General features: G+C 37.9%; 1 protein-coding gene and 1 pseudogene across 1 annotated transcript in view; one reads left to right on the forward strand and one right to left on the reverse strand.

Moving 5' to 3' along the window:
* Positions 1-19,492, forward strand: part of LOC118969975 (probable ATP-dependent RNA helicase DDX4) — a 74,861-nt gene that overhangs the window by 40,114 nt on the left and 15,255 nt on the right. The window contains 3 exon segments of the mRNA XM_073227433.1: positions 2,533-2,662; positions 4,025-4,191; positions 13,816-13,961. Of these exon segments, the coding sequence (XP_073083534.1) occupies positions 2,533-2,662; positions 4,025-4,191; positions 13,816-13,961 (443 nt within the window).
* On the reverse strand, positions 10,701-12,218 carry LOC118969981 (protein downstream neighbor of Son pseudogene; annotated as a pseudogene).

Genomic DNA, 19,492 nt, shown 5'->3' on the forward strand with positions numbered 1-19,492 from the left:
TACACTTTGCCAACATTTGGTATTGTATTAGGGTAATTTGTTAAGCAGCAATAGGTAATACCTATTTTTGTTCAAAAAAATAAATATTAAACAGTCTCTGAGTTCTAGGAATTGCACAACAGTTTAATGGGGGGATTCTGGCGTGGGTTCAAGAGGTTGCAGATGGGGCGTAAGGCAGGACTGCAGTCATGTGACTGGACGTCTCCATGAGGATGCCTGATTGTCCTTACAAAATGGCAACTGGCTTCCCTCAGATTGATCAGTGAGAGAGCAAAGAGGAGCTACAGGGGCCTTTATAAAATGGTCTCAATGACTTTGGCAATATTCTGTCCATCACTAAGCAAGTCGCTACGTCTGGCTCAGATTCAGGTGTGGTTGTGTGATTTGCTGAAACTAATTCAAAATGAATATGCAGGGTCTTTGGTTCAAAAATTACTATGAATTTTAAGATAGCAAACAGCACAGCATGAAACGAAGCTTAGGGATCTTCCAGCCTTGGGTCCCTTTGTGACTGCATAGGTTGCACACCTGTGAAGCCTGCTTTGCACATAGTTAAGGGGAAGGCAGTGAGGATCCATAGTTGAAGGAAGGAAGGATTTGTGTGCATATTTTACTTTATTTATTTTTTTCCAAGTGCATTTTTTTATTTTGATATCATTAATATACAGTCACATAACAACACTGTGGTGACTAGATTCCCCCCATTATCAAGTCCCCACCACATACCCCATTACAGTCACTGTCCATCAGCGTAGTAAGATGCTACAGAGTCACTACTTTGTCTTCTCTGTGCGATACTGCCTTCCCTGTGACCCCCATGTTATGTGTGCTAATCGGAATGCCCCTTACTCCCCTTCTCCCTCCCTTCCCACCCAGTCCCTTTCCCTTTGGTAACCGTTAGTCCATTCTTGGGTTCTGTGAGTCTGCTGCTGTATTTTTCCTTCAGTTTTTTCTTTGTTCTTTTACTCCACAAATGAGTGAAATCATTTGGTACTTGTCTTTCTCCGCCTTGCTTATTTCACTGCACATAATACCCTCTAGCTCCATCCATGTTGTTGCAAATGGTGGGATTTGTTTTCTTCTTAGGGCTGAATAATATTCCATTGTGCATATCGGAGGGTGTTTATTGCTGTGAGGGTCCTCCAAGCTTCACTGCCGCCCAGGGGGTTAGGGCGCCTAGAGTTCCCTAAGATTCCCAGCCGCTGGGCTAAGTGTCCCGGGACGCTTCCATCCAGTTGTGGGGTCCCTGTCCCTTTAAGACTTTAAAAAAGCACTCTCTTTTCTTTGTCCCAGGAGCACCAGCTGTAGGGACCTGCTCGCAGATTTTACTGTCCAGTTTCCCTAGTATCCAGCACCCCATGCAGTGTGTTTTTGCGCTCTGGTGCGGATGGCTGGGGCTGGGTGTTAGCAGTCCTGGGCTCCCTCTCCCTCCCCGCTCCGACTCCTCTCCTCCCGGCAGGAGTTGGGGTGAGGGTCGCTTGGGTCCCGCCGGGCCGTGGCTTGTATCTAACCCCCTTCGTGAGGCGCAGGGTTCTCGCAGGTGTAGATGTAGTCTGACTGTTGTCCTGTATCTTCTGGTCTCTCTTTTTGGAATAGTTCTATTTGTTGTATTTTCAAAAATATATATGTTTTTGGGAGGAGATTTCTGCTGCTCTACTCATGCTGCCATCTTGAGTTCCCCTAACCCTCAGTTCTTTAACTCTCCTTTTCAGAGTTACCCATGTTCAACAGTTTTCTATTAATTATCATAGAAATAACTGGTGTACATGTGTGCACTTTAATTTTCCTCTTAACAAATGGTAACATACTAAGTTGTTGTCACCCTATTCTTTACTATGCTGTGTGCTGGACATAATGCTTAATTTAGAACTGTTCCCCCTTTTAAGAATGCACTATACCTTTTTTATAGGTGGACTGTAATTTTAAGTCTTCTGTTGTTAGACACTTAGTTTCAGCCTTTTTGATATGAACAGTAATGTTGGCAGTGAATACTATTGTACCGGTATCTTTGTCCATTTGGGGGACATATCTGAATGGTGAATTCCTACATATGAATTTACTGGGACTAGAGAAAGGTTTTATATTTTAATAGAACTAAAATTGTGAAAGAGATTGTATCAGTTTACCTTCTTGAGTGCCAATTTCTCTATACCATGGCCAACTTGATATTATTATACTTGAGGGAAAACATGTTAATCTTCATTTGTCTTCTCTTTTAAAGTAAGGTTGAACATAAAAAAAAGTTCAAAAACCATTTGTTTTTTTTATGGGCTATTTTTTATATTTCTGGCTATTTTTGGGGGCATAGTGGTAATGCTAATAATTGCTTTTGAAAAGCCTTATCAGATAGTTAGCAAAATTTTTCCGCAGTTATTTAATTTGTTTTTTGGTTTCTTCCTGGGAAGAATTTGATTTTTTTTTAGATAATTCTATGTATTAGGATTCTTTAGTTATTTCATTTCACATCTTGTTAGAAAAAAATGTCTAGTTTGCAAATAACCTGACAATGGCTTTTGTTTTTCCTATGAGTAGGACTTGTGTAAGAGCTGTTGCTGTATATGGGGGAACCCACTTTGGGCATTCAGTCCGTGAGATAGTGCAAGGCTGTAATATATTGTGTGCTACTCCTGGAAGACTGATGGATATCATAGGCAAAGGAAAGGTAGGCCCTAGAGGGAGAAAGTTGTGGGATTGATTAAAACATTTTTGTATGAGAAAGAGAAAGAAGGGCATAAAGGTGGATGTGTTTATTAGAGCACCATTTATATGTTAGGTTCCCATCAGATTCTTTGAATGTTTTCTTATGTAGTTCTTAAAATAATTCCAACAGTAGATAAATGGTATTTTCCATTTTCTACTTGGAAAAAAAATTCAGTGAGATCACGTAAATTATTTAAAATCCCTCAGTTAGCTCAATAAAGCTACAGTTAGAATCTGGATCTGAATCTAGAACCTATATACCCCACCACACTTGGAGAAAAATGCAATAAGTGCTTTTATGTAGTTTCATATATACGTCAATGAAATACTTTTTTACCTGTAAGGAAGCCTTTGTGCCATCAGTAATTTTGTCTCCTGTCTAAGCATGAGAGTGGTATGAACTAGGAAGTTAACTTTCTAAGTCTTTAAAAAGAGATGTTAGAGGCTATGTACATTAGATATTCACATGGCACATTATTACACCTCTAAATCAGTACTCTTAAGTTCACTTTCATGAACCTGATTTGCCTTTTTTAGGCTCTTCTTTAAAGGAGTTACTCAAAACATGATTTTTCTGCATAAAGGTATTTTTCTTAGGATCCTATTAAAAGTATTCAGATAACGGCACCTTGATTTTTCACTAAACATCTTCCATGGTGGTACCAAAGTCACTTGTTTTCCTTTTGCAAGTGTGTGCTTCTGTTTATAGCAGTAAGTGTTCATGCCATGGTGAGAGAAGTTTCCCACTTGTTCCTGAATGATTAGAGAATAGAGAATTTATTAAGGGTTTAAGGGAGTTAGAAATAAGTTTACCAGTTATAAGACATTTGAATATGTCATTCTGTTAGAAAATATTTTTTTACATTGTAGTCTAACTCTTGCAGGTAAAATAGAATTTAGATCTGTGCTGTTCTGTAGGGTAGACATTAGCCACATGTGGCTATTTAAATGGAAAATAACATAAAATTGAAATTTAGTTCTTAAGGCACAGCAGCCACATTTCAAGTGTTTAATAGCTACATGTGGGCAGTAGCTAACACGTAGCAGATAAAGAATTTTTAAGTAATTGAAGAAAGGTCTGTTTGCAGCATTGATCCTAGATGTTTTGGTTTCTTTTAGTCTTTAACTTACAATATGTTTTATAGCAGAGAAAAACTGAGAACAGAAATAAACAGTAATAGTACTGTCTATGCATAATTCTCATCATTTTATGCATTGATTTCTAATTTTTGTCCTTAATATTAGTGGGAATTGTGGAGAATATTTTAGTTTAATATATTAAGTAGTATGCATTCTCTGCTCTAACCTTTAAATATTCCTATAGATTGGTCTCGGACAAGTCAGATACTTAGTTTTGGATGAAGCTGATCACATGCTGAATATGGGCTTTGGACCAGAAATGATAAAGTTAATTTCCTGCCCAGGAATGCCACCAAAGGAACAGCGTCAAACCGTTATGTTTAGTGCAACATTTCCAGGAGAATTTCAGAGGTAAAAGTTTTTTCTTCTTAAAAATGATTGTTATGTACAGAAATACTTTATGGAAGGAAAAGCAATGTGAATATTCTATTTTTGAGATACTTGATTTTTTTTATTTAAGATTTTTAAATAGGTAGTTTAAAAAGTAGATGTATTCTAAAAAGCTTACCATATTTTTCATTTTTTTGCTTTAATTCCTGGCTTTTCATTAGCATGAGATTTTATTTAAAATGTGTACTGTGTCTATAATAGCATGCACCTGGCTACGATTAAATAAATGCTTAATAAATTCAGTTAATTTTTTTTCACTAATGTTATTTTCTTTCAGCAAAGGAATTGTCTTAGTTTTCATTCATTCATTTTCTTCTTTCTTGCCTAGAATTATACATAAAAGACGTTAGGAAATAGACATTTATAAACACAACCAATATAATTCAGCAGGGCAGAAATGAGTATTGACAGGATGCTAGAAGTACTGGAGAAATAGATATTTGTTTTCCTTTCAGATGACTGTTTACTTAGCCCACTTTTTTACTAGAAAGAAAAGTTAAACAAAAAAACAGAAGAATAAGCACAGATTGTGGCTTGTGATAATAATCGAAAGCTTGTAAATGACTCAATTAGTATTTTATGTGTTGTTCCCTTGTAGGCTAGAAATGAACATGTCAGCAACACTTTAGTAGAACTTTCTAAATGTAGTTACTTTTACATTGATATCTTCTCTTCAAACGAAAATTATAGAGCTTGGGAGAATTGGGCTTTGGTAGAAAACTGACAAGCCGAACGTTGACAAATATTGAGTATCATACTGTATACCGTGTTGTCTGGTGACTTCTGAGATTAGTATGACACATGGCTGCTAGCACAGTGAGTCTTCCGCCTGCCTGCTGCTCTCTTGGCTACAAGGAGTCTCAAGAGTGTGGACAGGAACGTTAGCTTGTGATTCAGTAAGACTCGAGCTGTTTTCTCTGGCAGAACTCTTCTGTCTTTGGGACTCAGGACCTCCAGATATGTAGAACCTAGAGTTGTAGGGGGATGGGAAACACAGATTTCTCATGTGGGTCACTGGGAATGGTGGTAAGTGGGCCACTCTTTCTTTCACTTCTTGGTTCCCAGACCCATGTTCCATGTAAAGATCTTTGATTCAAAGAGTTACTCTGCCTCGTTGCATGATACACAGTCCTCGTAAAGAATCACTCCAAGCTGGTGTTCTTTAAGTGGCTTTCCAATTTTTGTCAAGCTGACAGCATCTAGGTATTGTGATATGACCTATGACCCCATGGTTAAAGGCCTGTTCCAGTGACTCCTTTGAGGTAAAGTGGCTTCCCTGGTCTGACAGACTCAGACACTGGTGCTGGCTGTTCATTTATTTTGCTAGATAGATGATTTGAAGAGTCTTCTTGTAAAGTTCAACAGAGCTCTTTACTGAGGAAAAAGTCTAAATCATAAGAAAGCATTCAGTTACTTGGCAGGGTTTTTTTTTTCTTAGTGCTTCATAAAGTATAATTTCTTATATTTAAATGGTGTCATAAGTTTGAAATGAGATGTCCACATTCCCGTTGTCGTCTTTGGTGATTAATATTAGGTAACTGCCTACCTAAACAGTAGGTAATATTCCTGCTGCCTATCTACTTTTTGATTTCCCCTGAACTAGGGAAGTATTTGGATATTGCCCAGCCACAGTGACGAATGTGTACTGCCATCAGTCAGTAATACTTGCTGAGGACTTCTTATGAGCCTTATTGAATGGTCAACAAGGTAGAGTCCCAGATCTTGAATTGCTTATATTCCTGAGTTCCTGGAGACTCCTTTGCTTCACTGTCTGCTTTTGAACATTCCAAGTTCCCTGTTATTGGGTCTAAAGTCCCCTTTGCTCATTCTCCATGTTCACTGAACCATTGCAGCATCCATGTCTCTGGCTGGTACTTCGTCTTTAACACTTCCGAATGTATTACCTGTATATCCCTAATCTCTCTCTTGACTTCCAGGCTTTGGGAGTGTTTCTCCTTTTAGATGAATTATCAGTAACTCTTGTTCGTTATGTCCGAAATTGAATGTGTCCAACTCTCCCTGTCCTTTATAGTTTTCCTTTTTGGCATGATGATCTTTTTTTTTTTAACTTTTTATTAAGGTATGATTGATATACACTCTTATGAAGGTTTCATATTAAAAAATAATGTAGAAAAAAAACCAATGTGGTTACTACATTTACCCATATTATCAAGTCCCCACCCATACCCCAACGCAGTGCCTGTCCATCAGTGAAGCAAGATGCCACAGATTCACTACGTGTTTGGCGTCATGATCTTTATAAGCCAAAAACCTTTGAGTCATGTTGATTCCTCCCTCACACTACATTAACTCTCTGCCCTTCAAAAATATTCAACTTGGAAGTAACCTCTTCAATATTCCAAATCAGTTAGTTTCTTCTGTGTTTCCTACTTTAATTTAAGTTCTTTTTAGTTTCCTTCTGCTTGTTGGCAGTTTTCTAACTTCTCTCCCTGCTTCTAGTCTCACTTTTGCTTTGCAATTCCAAAATAAAGTCTGATCCTTTTTGACATTTAATAAAAATAAACCCTTCCAGGCAGAATAAAGCAGAGGTGATTATGCTCCCCAACTTCAAGCTCTACTACAAAGCCACAGTAATCAAGACAATTTAGTACTGGCACAAGAACAGACCCATGGACCAATGAAACAGAATAGAGTGTCTGGATATTAATTTAACCCAAGCATATATGGGCAACTAATATATGAAAAAGGAGCCATGGATATACAATGGGGAAATGACAGCCTCTTCAACAACTGGTGTTGGCAAAACTGGACAACTACATGTAAGAGAATGAAATTGGATTACTGTCTAACTCCTTATACAAAGGTAAACTCGAAATGGATCAAAGACCTGAATGTAAGTTGTGAAACCATTAAACTCTTCAAAGAAAACGTAGGCAAAACTCTCTTGAATATAAACATGAGCAATTTTTTCGTGAACATATCTCCTCGGGCAAGGGAAACAAAAGCAAAAATGAACAAGTGGGACTATATGAAAACAAAAAGCTTCTGTACAGCAATGGACACCATCAGTAGAACAAAAAGGCATCCGACTGTATGGGAGAATATATTGATCTGTAAATGACATATCTGATAAGGGGATGACATCCAAAATATATAGAGAGCACAAGCACCTCAACAAACAAAAAGCAAATAATCCGATTAAAAAATGGGCAGAGGACCTGAACAGACACTTCTCCAAAGAAGAAATTCAGATGGCCAACAGGCACATAAAAAGATGTTCAACGTTGCTAATCATCAGAGAAATGCAAATTAAAACCACAATGAGATATCACCTCACATCAGTTAGGATGGCCAACATCCAAAAGACAAATAACGAATGCTGGTGTGGATGTGGAGAAAGGGGAACCCTCCTAGAGTGTTGGTGGGAATGTAAATTAGTTCAACCATTGTGGAAAGCACTATGGAGGTTCCTCAAAAAACTAAAATTAGAAATACCATTTGACCCAGGAATTCCACTCCTAGAAATTTACCCTAAGAATGCAGGAGCCCAGTTTCAAAAAGTCAGATGCACCCCTATGTTTATCACAGCAGTATTTACAATAGCCAAGAAATGGAAGCAACCTAAGTGTCCATCAGTAACTGAATGGATAAAGAAGAGGTGGTACATATACACAATGGAATATTAGTCAGCCCTAAGAAGAAAACATCCTACCATTTGCAGCAACATGGATGGAGCTAGAGGGTATTATGCTCAGTGAAATAAGCCAGGCAGAGAAAGACAAGTACCAAGATAATTTCACTCTTCTGTGGAGCATAAGAACAAAGCAAAAACTGAAGGAACAAAACAGCAGCAGACTCAGAGAACCCAAGAATGGACTAACAGTTACTAAAGGGAAAGGGACTGGGGAGGATGGGTGGGAAAGGAGGGATAACGGGGAAAACGGGACATTATGATTAGCACACATAATGTTGGGGGGTGCCTAGGGAAGGCAGTATAGCACAGAGAAGACAAGTAGTGACTCTGCAGCATCTTTCTATGCTGATGAACAGCGACTGTAATGGGGTTTGTGGTGGGGACTTGATAATGGGGGGAATCTAGTCACCACAGTGTTGCTCATGTGATTGTATATTAATGATACCACAACAAAAAAATACCCTTCTATGTCTTCCTATCTCCATAGACTAACCAACTTTCAAGGTGTTTTACACATGACATAAGCTCTGCCTCATCTGCCACTTTCTTACCTGGAATCATGTTTCTAGTGTATCAAAACTCTTTCCTATTGGCTGAGCAAGCCAATTCTGTCCCTTCTAATTATTTGTTCTTGTTCTTCTCTCCTTCTGTGTTGTATGCCTTTCCTGAGTCATCACTTTTCCTTGCTTGCTGCTCCTTAGAGATGCTGCAAACTTGAAGATTTTTCTAAATAGACATCATTTTTTCTATTGCATGCCTGTGTATCTTGGGAAAAAACTATTTAAAAAACTTTGTACATTCTTGGAATATAATTAGTGTTCAGTAGATGTCACTTATTATAACACTAGACTATTGTATTAATTTTTTAAATACTTAATATATAATTAAAATATGTAAGTATTAAAGTACATTAAATATTTTTGAATTATGCTAATTGTTTTTATACATTTATCCTACTTCATTTGAGCACCTCAGAGGCAGAGGCCATTATATTCTTTTTTAAATGATTTTTTAAATTGAGATACAGAAATTTTAATGTACAGCTTGATGAATTTTGATATATGTGTACATACATGTTACTATTACCAACATCAAGATATCAAATATTCTCATTTTTTTCTCCCCTTCAGCTATTTCACTTGTCCTTCCATTCCCTCCCCTGATGGAAACCACTAGTTTGTTCTCTATTTTTTATAAGAATATTACTGGTTGGTTGGTTGGTTGGTTGGTTGGTTGGTTTTAGATACCACATATAAGTGAAATCATATAAGGTTTATATTTATTTTATTTCCCTTAGCATAATACCCTCTGGGCCCATCCATGTCATGTTATAAATGATGAAATTTCATTGTTTTTTATGGCTGAGTAATATTTCATTGTATATGTGTAGCACATCTTCTTTATCCATTCATCCATTGATGGACACTTAGGTTGCTTCCATATTTTGGTTATTGTAAATAATGTTGCAGTAAACACAAGGGTGCATATTTCAGGTTAGTGGTTTTGTTTTCTTTGGGTAAATACCTATAAGTAGAATTACTGGGTCATACAGTAATTCTATTTTTAGTTTTTTGAGAAATCTCCATACTGTTTTTCATAGTGGCTTTGTACTAATTTTCATTCCCACCAGGAGCACACAAAGGTTCTGTTTTTTCACATCTTTGCAAACACTTTTATTATTTTTTAATTGTTATTTTGTTCATTTTATTATTATTTTGTTATTTATTGTCCTGTGGGTCCTAGACATTTTGACTGGTGTGAGGTGACACCTCATTGTGGCTTTGATTTGCCTTTCCCTGATGATTAGTGATGTGGAGCATCTTTTCACGTGTCTGTTGGCCACCTCTCTGTCTTTTTTGGGAATATATCTATGTAGATTCTCTGCCCACTTTTTAATCAGATTATCTTTTTATCAGAATGGACTAACAGTTACCAATGATCCTCTTTTGGTGGATATGAGTTCTTTATGTATTTTGGATATTAGCCCTTTATTGCATGTACCACTTGGAAATATCTTTGCCCATGGTGTCAGCTGCCTTTTCATTTTGTTCATGGTTTCATTTGCAAAACCTTTTTGCTTTATTGTAATCCCACTTGATCATGTTTGCTTTTGTTTCCCTGGCCTAGGGAGACATATTCAGGAAAAATATTACTAATGCCAGTGTTCAAGAATGTACTGCCTGTGTTTTCTTTTAGGAATTTTATGGATTCAGGTCTTAGAGTCAGTTCTTTAACCTATTTTGAGTTTTATCTTTGTGTATGTGTAAACAATGATCCAGTTTCATTTTTGGGGGTGTAGCTGTCCAGTTTTCCCAACAACATTTACTGAATAGACTGCCCTTTCCTCGTTGTGCATTCTTTTTTTTTTGCATTATAAAAACAAGTTTAGTATATTTGAGAATAGAGGGATTGTAAATCAGTAGGAAAGCAACTACGGGTAGAAGCATCAACAGCCAGCTCCGTACATGCTGACTACGTTTGCTTTCTACCTTCATAAAACTAGAACCTACTAAATCGTTTCGCCCTACAAATACAGTTTTCCCTAATGCCAATAGTCAGAATGCCATGAGACAGTTGATACTAAGTTAGCCTCAATTTCCCATTTGCAAAGAAACAGTTTTCTGCTTGTTTTATAATTACGTTCTAGGGAATCTAAAATTCTCATTGAGTTTTTAAAGAAGTTGGAGTACTTTCATATCTGACTCTTACCAAAGTGGTAGAACTTTAAAACCTCAATCCTATTGCTTAATGCATGTAATAAAAGTTAATGTAATAGATTAACATTTTTAACATTTTAACACTTTTAAGGTAAGGTTCATTTAACTTCCAAAATGAACTTTAAAGCCAAAGGTATACGAATCTTGAATTTCCTTGCTAGAAGGCTTTTTTCCTCAAAGATTCCTTTTAGGCTTACTTTGATGTTCAGGATCTCCAATTATAAATGTAGTCACTCATTTCCACATGCCGTAAAGATGATTTCCCCAATATTGGTACTTGACTAAGTTGATCCAGAGTTTTAGAGTGCAACCCACAGTTGGCAAGCTCCTCAGGAGTGGTCTCCTTATCCAGTACTTTTTCTATTGGTGGGCATATATTAAATACAGCAGTTGACCCATGTGTATACAGTCCTGCAGAAAATGACCCACTCTGTGAAGATTTCAGTAGCATGGTCACTGAATGTAGAGAATGAGGCATGACAGGACCTGTAATCTCCAAACTAAATTGATCCTTGTATCCAGAATAAGTTTGTGTCTTCACATTTACACTTCGTGCCTTCAGCATTTGCATTGTGGCGCCCCGAAAAGCTATAGGGGATAAGAGGGTTGGTGGAAGTCCTGCCTGTGGACCCGAGGTGGCAGTTAAGCTCATCTTGATAGACAGCATGTCTGGTTCTTTAATTTTATCTTGCACACCCATCTCTTCCAGCCAGGAAAAACTTTCTTCTTCATCCTCATCACTGATTACTTGCTCCTCCTCATGTCCCAGGGCTTGTTCCAGATGCTTTTTCTTCTCATGGCCATTTTCTTTTAATAAAAGTGAGGAAAATTCAATACCTTCATTTTTCATAGCTTCTCTGATGCCTCTAGTTGTAGGAAATATGAGAGCTGTGATTACATCATTTCCTGCGAATCCTGCTGCACGGAACAGGACAGTAAACTGATAGGTACAAACGTAGAAATAGGGGCAAAATTTTGTCTTCAGAAGTTTATATAGAGAAGTGAAGCTCACAGAGCTGGATACTTTGAGGCATAGTAACTTCCGTTGCCCTGCAATGCTGCACCACACCTTGAGCCTCTTCCTGTGCTTTCAAATGATCTGCCCAGGTAAAGGGTTGACGAGAGGTGAAAAGGAGTCGAGTTTTAATACTCCAGTCCGCAGGTAGCTCGGTACTTTCTGAGGATGGAATATCAGATTCGGAGGAGGATATGTGAGGAGTCTGGAGTAATTCAGTGACGTCTGTTCTTTCAGGAAACTTCTCTTCCATTAACAAATCATTCTCTTGATTAGAATCTAAAAACGGGCCCGGTGCCGCCTGCTCTGCACGGGGCAGCCCGTCACATGGCTCCACGGTGGCCCATGGACGAGTGTCCAGGCGGGCGAAGGGGTTCCTCCGGGCCGCGGCCAGGCCGCCGCCGTCGCAGCCTCTGTCCGCCGCCGCCGGGAAGGGGCGGAGGGGCAGCCCGGCTGCCAGGGCGGCGTGTTGTGGCGCCGGCTCGGGCAGCTCCCTGGGCACAGCGGCAGCCCCAAGGCTCCGGGCCCTCTTCTGTCAGAGCCGCAAAGTCTCCGGCGGCTTTTTGAAACCGGGCGAGTAGCCAGGAACCGAGAGGGCCATGACCCACGCAGCCACCCAGCCACTCCGCTGGCGCTTCCCGCGCGTGCTGGCCCCGCCGCCTCATTGTGCATTCTTACCTCCTCTGTCATATATTAATTGGCCTTATAAGCATGGGTTTAATTCTGGGCTCTCTATTTCTACTCCTGGTCTATGTCTCTACTTTTGTGCCAGTACCATATTGTCTTGATTACTGTAGCTTTGTTGTGTAGTTTGAAATGTGGTACCCCCCCAGCTTCATTCTTCTTTTTCAAGATTGCTTGGTCTTTTGGGGGTCTTCTGTGATGCCATACAAAATAATGGCCTTTCACCTGCTTGGTTAGATTTATTCCTAGGTATTTTATTCTTTTTAATGCAGTTGCAAATGGGATTGTTTTCCTAGTTTTTCTTTCTGTAGCTGGTCAGTTTTATACAGAAATGCAACAGATTTTTGCATATCGGTTTTGTATCCCGTGACTTTACTGAATTCATTTACTCCAGTAGTTTTTTGGTGAAGTTTTATCGTATTTATCTTTGTGCCTCCAGTAACTTGTAGCCATATATGCCCTTCACAAGGCACTCACTAAATGTTTTAGTGAATGAAAAAGATGATGGACAACGAATTGTAGGTAATTTCAAGGTTTGTGCTTGGATGAGAGTATGCTTGACTTAGATGGAGGTATATAAAAAATAAGCTTTTCTTTCTCCTTTATGGTAAGAATGCAAGTGAGAGGAAAGAAGCAGTGATTATTAAGATTCTGGATAGTCTGGGTTTAATTATTACCATGATATTTTAGGAGGCAGCTAGAAAATAAGGGGCCTCTATTTAGGAGAGAGGAGGACTGATGATAGATTTGGACCTCATCTTTAATCCCAGAAAAAAAGTTCTGTAATTGGAAGTTCCCCACCTCTGGGTGATTTAAAACAGGCCTTAATGGTGCACTGTTGGTGAGTGTTATTGTGTGTCAGATGCTGTTACCCTTAACCTTTGGGGTGAGCATACACAATCGGGTGTGGGCCTAGACCCTAGGCATTTCATTTCTTGTTTCTTTTTTTTTGCCCATTTTTTTGCTCTACAAATACCATTTTCTGTATGTTTCATGACATGAAAAACACTGACCTAAAATCTGGTTAGCGCATAATAGTTGATTCCTAAATTCTGGGTAGCACATAATAATTGAGTTCAAGTATACTAATTTAGTAAGTAGTGTTTTCAGAAAACAAGTTTTGGGAACAACATACATAAAAGCAGTGAGCAAAGAACAGAATTTTGTCATAGGCTTACATTTCAATTTTTAATAATTCCTGTTTGCTGTAGTCTAATGCTTGGTTTAGCATACTTTTTGTTATAACATACACATTTTATGTAGTTTTTACATGGTCAGCACATCCACTTGAAATTATATTCATAATCTGACACACACTTTTTCACTAGTAATTGTATTTTGCAAAATCTTAACATTTTATACTGATTTTTGAGAATAGTATTAGGATAACATAGTATCCACCTAATCTTTTTATCTGCTATAATCTGTCTGATATTGAAGTAACTTGCAGGAATTCAGTGAATATTATGAGTATTAATGGAAGAGGATAAAGGAATAATCTTTTGTCTTTCAAGGTTGGCTCGTAAGTTTTTGAAGCGGAATTACTTGTTTGTTGTGGTTGGACAAATGGGGAGAGCATGTGTAGATGTTCAGCAGATCATTCTCCCAGTTGGCCAGTACTCAAAAAGAGAGAAACTTCTTGGAATTCTACTAACCACAGGTATCTTATCTTGATGTAAATATTTTTTGTATGATTTTGATGCTTTTAAAATGACTAAATTTAAAAAATTAAGAATTCTTTGGCATGAGTATAAGTTTTCATTGCTTCTTCTTTCTCTAAAGCTCTTTGTATAAAATGTTTTATGATTCAGTTTTCTGTGTAAATTACATAGCAGTATAGTTCTTTCTCCTCCATGGAGATTAAAAATGGGAAGGATTTGAGACTTACTTGAACAGTATTTAACTAAAAGCTATTTCTAGAGAATAACATATGTATATTTTTTAATTTCAGAAAATGGAAAGGATTAGTAACGTGTATTTACATGAAACTAATCCACCAAAAGTGAATTCTTTGTTGTATTTCTGGTTCCTGATTGTTGCTTCAGAAGCATCACATATTCATAGTTTCAAAGACTTTTAGAGCTGGAAGGGACTTTAAAGATCTGGTCCCTTTGTTCATAATACTGTTAAGAAATCTACTCCTTTCCCATACAAAAAAACAATTTTTAAAGGAAGTCATATTTTTTTGTTTGATTGAGGTTGTCTTAGTTTGTACCTGCAAATAAAACTTTCTGCTATGGCCATTTTAATACTTTGGTACCTCACAGGTTAAGTGTACTTACATGTTGTACATTTTCCCCATCCTCAGTTTTCTTACTGCTGTTTCAGTTTGAATGTCATTGTTGGGATAGGAATATAAAAAGACAGGAAGGCATCCTATTTTCAACAATGTGCCAAATAAGTAACTACGTAAATAAGTGAATGAGTAAGAATGATTTAGGAAGCACTTTTAAAGGCTTTTGGTCTTTAGTTTTTACTGTTTTATTTTTAAAAAACTGATAAAAACTACTCATCTTGAGTTGAGAAATTTATTGGTTTGCTTCATCATATATTCTGTAACATATACTGTGGTATATAAAAGAAAAATAATAACTGCTCTGGACCACTTACTATTGTGATAGTTTTACATGTGTTAACTCATTTAATTTTCAAAACAGCCTTCAGAAGTGAGTTTTGTTACCATCATTTTATGGATGAGGACACTGAAATAGAGCTCAAGTAATTTGCCCAGTATAACTGACGCTCCAGTTGCAGAAGAGAGGAGCAATATATGGTTTTGCTGAATTTAGAGTATATTTCTCTAAATTCACTTTAAGATTTTCTACTTGTCAACTTGTGGAATAAAGTTATTTTGAGAATAATCCTAATGAGGCGAGTTGTTCACAAGTGCTGGTTTGTCTTTGAGGGACTTTTGAGGTCAGTCTTTGAGTACTGTTGGCATGCTACTGTATTACGCACACTGTGAAACGTTTTATGATTTAGAGTTCATTGTTCGTGTACATATTTTTTTTTACTCTGCATGGAATATCCCTCCATTATATCCTCAAATTTTACATACCAATTTCAAACAGTTTCTCTCTTCTACTCTTTAACTTTAATCTGCCTGCTTATCCCCTGTCTTCAAAATGTGTAGGTTTCATTTCATAATTTTAATTTTAGTTGAACAAATGAAGTCAAAGACTTTATTGAATTCATTAATTATCAAGAGAAGTTGTAAGATGTTACCTCCAAGTCAAAGAAGAAGTAACGAACACACACACACACACACACACACACACGCACATATGTGCGTGTGTGTGTGTGTGTGTGTGTGTAGGGTATCAGGACGGCCCAAATTAATTTACAAATAGATGCAAAAGTGGTCAAAATCCACAAAGCAATAATCAATTACATTTGAAGGGAAAAGTTCATTGGTATTTTTATTGGTAAGAATCATTTGCACTGCTATCAGCTGCATTAGAGGTATAGAAAAAAAGACAAAAGGTGCAGATAACCGTGAAGAGTGTGCTAGGTGGTAATATTTTTTTGTTAATTTCAAATTCTTTCAGAATTTTTTCTGATAGCCTATAGCCTATAGATGATCGTCATAATCTCAGAGATTATTGTTGGTCACAGGAAAAGCTGGTTAGCTTTTGGGTTTATTTCTTTGTATAGATTTAGCAATTCCGTTAATTACCAGTATAGGCCTCCTTGAGTTTGTTTGCAAACCTGGAGCCATATGGGATTAAACAATTGCTCAAGTCACAAAATTAAGTTCTTTCTGGAAGTTTTCATGAGAAATCTCACATTGAATGTTTAAAGACCTCTATTTGCTATCTGAAGGGCAGGAAACTAAGTCTAAGAAATCAGTCATATTTCATCTGCAATACTTAGAAATTAGAGTGAATTTCTCTCTTCTATAGGTTTCCCAGATTTTTAATATAATCAGTTCCTATTTCATTGGATATGTTAGCATTGGGTTCACGATTCCATCTGTTTTTGTACTAATCCTAGAAATCCTGCTCAGTCCAGTGATATGGTCTGAAAATTGTCAGAGCAATGTCAACTTAGAACCTTCTACCCAAGGCTGTTATTCCTCTGAAATGTCAATGGTTTGAAGCACCTGGTAGTTTTTTTTTTCACAAGGCTCAGAATCTGTTCTTTTTAGTTGAAGGTACAAACTCTGATCTGTAGGTTATATTACAGCCTTTGGGCAAGCATCACAAGAAAACAAAACTGCAGTTGACAGAGACTTAATGATTTGGGTAATTACTGATAATTGTTAAATACAGGAGATCTGATGAAGGTTCTAATAACAATAATGATACCAACGAGGTAATTTGGTTATTTCTGTGGCATGTAAAATAAAGGTAATAAAGCCATGCCAAACAAATTTCATGTCTCTAACGATGATGATTAAGACTATTTTCAAAGAACTTTGTGAATGTTGTATCTGATTTATGAAAATGAGTAGACCTAATTTTTTATACTAAGATTATCATAGAGATTCAGTAAGTATAGAATAGTTACTGAATCTATTTACAGAATGCCATGTGTCTCCCCAGTTGACAACTACTATCCTAGAAGATGCTAGATTCAAAATAAGAAAGAAGTATGGTTGTACTTGAATATTTTAAATAATAAATAAAATTATGACCAGCAATGCTCTTTTGTTTTATCAGGCAGTGTACCTCTAGGCCTCTGGGGAATATAGAAAAAAATCTATGGAATTATTTCAAAAATGTTTTGATTAGTGTTTCTGCTGAAGGTAAAAAGAAAACATGTACAGCATGGGAATTTACACACCTCTAGAGACTTCCCATAAAGTATATACATTTTTGAAATGTATTGACATTTTACCTATGCATTTGAACCTAGGGAAAACTTAATGTCTCTCCTGATTTGACAATTCTTAGCACACAATTCTTAAAAATAGTAACATGTTAAATCTAATTATTTTGAAAAAGGCCCTCATTTTTTTTTTTAGGAAATGAAGTAAAAAAAAATTTGTATTTTCCTGCGATTCTCTGGAAAATCTCCAAGGTAGTTTAGGTGGATTTCTTTTTCTTAATGTATGACCTGATTTTAAAAGGGCAAAAGCAAGAGCTGTCAGGGGGGAGTCGGAACATTTGATTAGTGTAGGATCATTGGTGAACGAGAAACAACAGTTGGTTACCAGGTTAACTGAAGTGACAAGAGCGCATTTAAAAATAAATGTAGACAGTTGGAAAAAAGACGGTGACGTGAGAAGTGAGGCAGAAATCTCCTTCCAAAACCACATATAATATAAAAAGACAGCAAATAACAACTAATCCTAAAGGAGTGACCAGAAATAAGATGGCACCAGCCAGTCTACATCTGGGAAAAGAGAATATCTCCCAGAAAAGGGTAAAGTAACAAAGCCACAACCCAGCGAGACCTGACAACTCCATCACTGAAGCTCACCAGGAGGAGGAAGAGAAACAGAGTGGGGAGGGAGTAGAAGCCCAGAACTGCTAAATACCCAGCCCTGGAGATCTACTCTGGGAGCACAAACACATTGCGTGGTGCTCTGGAGATTAGAGGGCTTGAAAAGTAAAGTCAGAGACTGGGATTCCAGCTGCATGTGGAGAACAGGTTCCCACAACCAGCTGCTCTGGGACAAAAGAAAGGCGGGCACTTTGAAAGACTTCCCAACAGTGAGAGGGCTGTTGAAGGGGCAAGGATTACACAGAGCTAACTGCCCAGGAGAAGGAACAGGTGGAGAAAATCATCCCGGCACACTCAGCCCAGCAGGTTGGGAACTTTCAGGAGCTGCAGGTGCTCCATGCACCTGACTGGCAACGCAGCCCCAAGGACCCCCACCGCAATAAGCATCCTGCCACTCCTTCCTCCCTTCCAGCCCCTGTGCACAAACCTGCAGCCCCTGCCATTGTGCCAGGCCGGCTGGAGGGCAGCCCCACCTATGCACCTTAGGGGCTTAACACAGAGGCTATTCCCTGTGTGTGGCTTATTGGCCTTGACACTGGAGGCAGGCACTGTGGCTGGGAAGCAGCAAAGAGCTCTCTCCTTTGGGTAGTCAGTGGCACTGCTTACCTGTGACCCCTGCCATCACTCAAGGATTATGAAAGGGCAGAAGAACATTGTTCAATCCAAAACCCCTCAACCACCAGAAAGAGGAGTCAGTGAAACTGAAATAACCAATCTTCCTGAAAAAGAATTCGAAATAATAAAAGTCATACGCATGCTAATGGAGCTACAAAAAAAATTCAAGATCTAAGGAATGAATTCAAGACAGAGATAGACACGTTGAAAAATAAAATAGGTGAAATGAAACATACCATGGAGGGATTTAAAAGCAGATTCGATGAGGTAGAGAAGATGGTAAATTGAATAGCAATCAGAGACCAGGAACACAGAGAAGCTGATGCAGAGAGAGAAGAAGGGATCTCTAGGAATGAAAGAATATTAAGAGAACTGTGTGACCAAGCCAAATGGAACAATATTTATATTATTGGGGTACCTAAAGAAGAGAAAGAAAAAGGGATAGAAAGTGTCCTTGAAGAAGTAATTGCTGAAAACTTCCCCAATCTGGGGAAGGAAATAGTCTCTCAGGCAATAGGTGTCCCAACACAAGGGACCCAAGGAAGACACCAACACATATAATAATTAAAATGGCAAAGATCAAGGATAAGGACAGACTATTAAAAGCAGCCAGAGAGAGAGAAAAGGTCACCTACAGAGGAAAACCCATCAGGCTATCATCAGACTTCTCGGCAGAAACCTTACAGGCCAGAAGGGAGAGGCATGATATATTCAAAGCAATGAAACAGAAGCGCCTCGAACCAAAAATACTTTATCCAGCAAGATTATCATTTACATTTGAAGGAGTGATTAAACAACTCCCAGATAAGCAAAAGTTGAGGGTATTTACCTCCCACAAACCATATCTACAGTGTATTTTAAAGGGACTGCTCTAGATGTGCTCCTAAGACTAAATAGCTGTCACCAGAGAAAATAGGACCACAGTAAAGGAAATAGACCAATTAATTGCTAACCAAATGCAAAACTAAATCAGCTACCCAAAAAGTCAGTCAACGGATACACAGAGAGTACACAATATGACACCTGTCATATAAAGAGTGGAGGAGGAAGGAAAAGAAGGGAATAACAAATCTTCACATTGTGTTTATGATAGTGTAAATAAGCACATTAAGTTAGGCTTTAGATAAT

Source organism: Manis javanica, chromosome X, assembly GCF_040802235.1.
Source record: "Manis javanica isolate MJ-LG chromosome X, MJ_LKY, whole genome shotgun sequence".
NCBI classification, from domain to species: domain Eukaryota; kingdom Metazoa; phylum Chordata; class Mammalia; order Pholidota; family Manidae; genus Manis; species Manis javanica.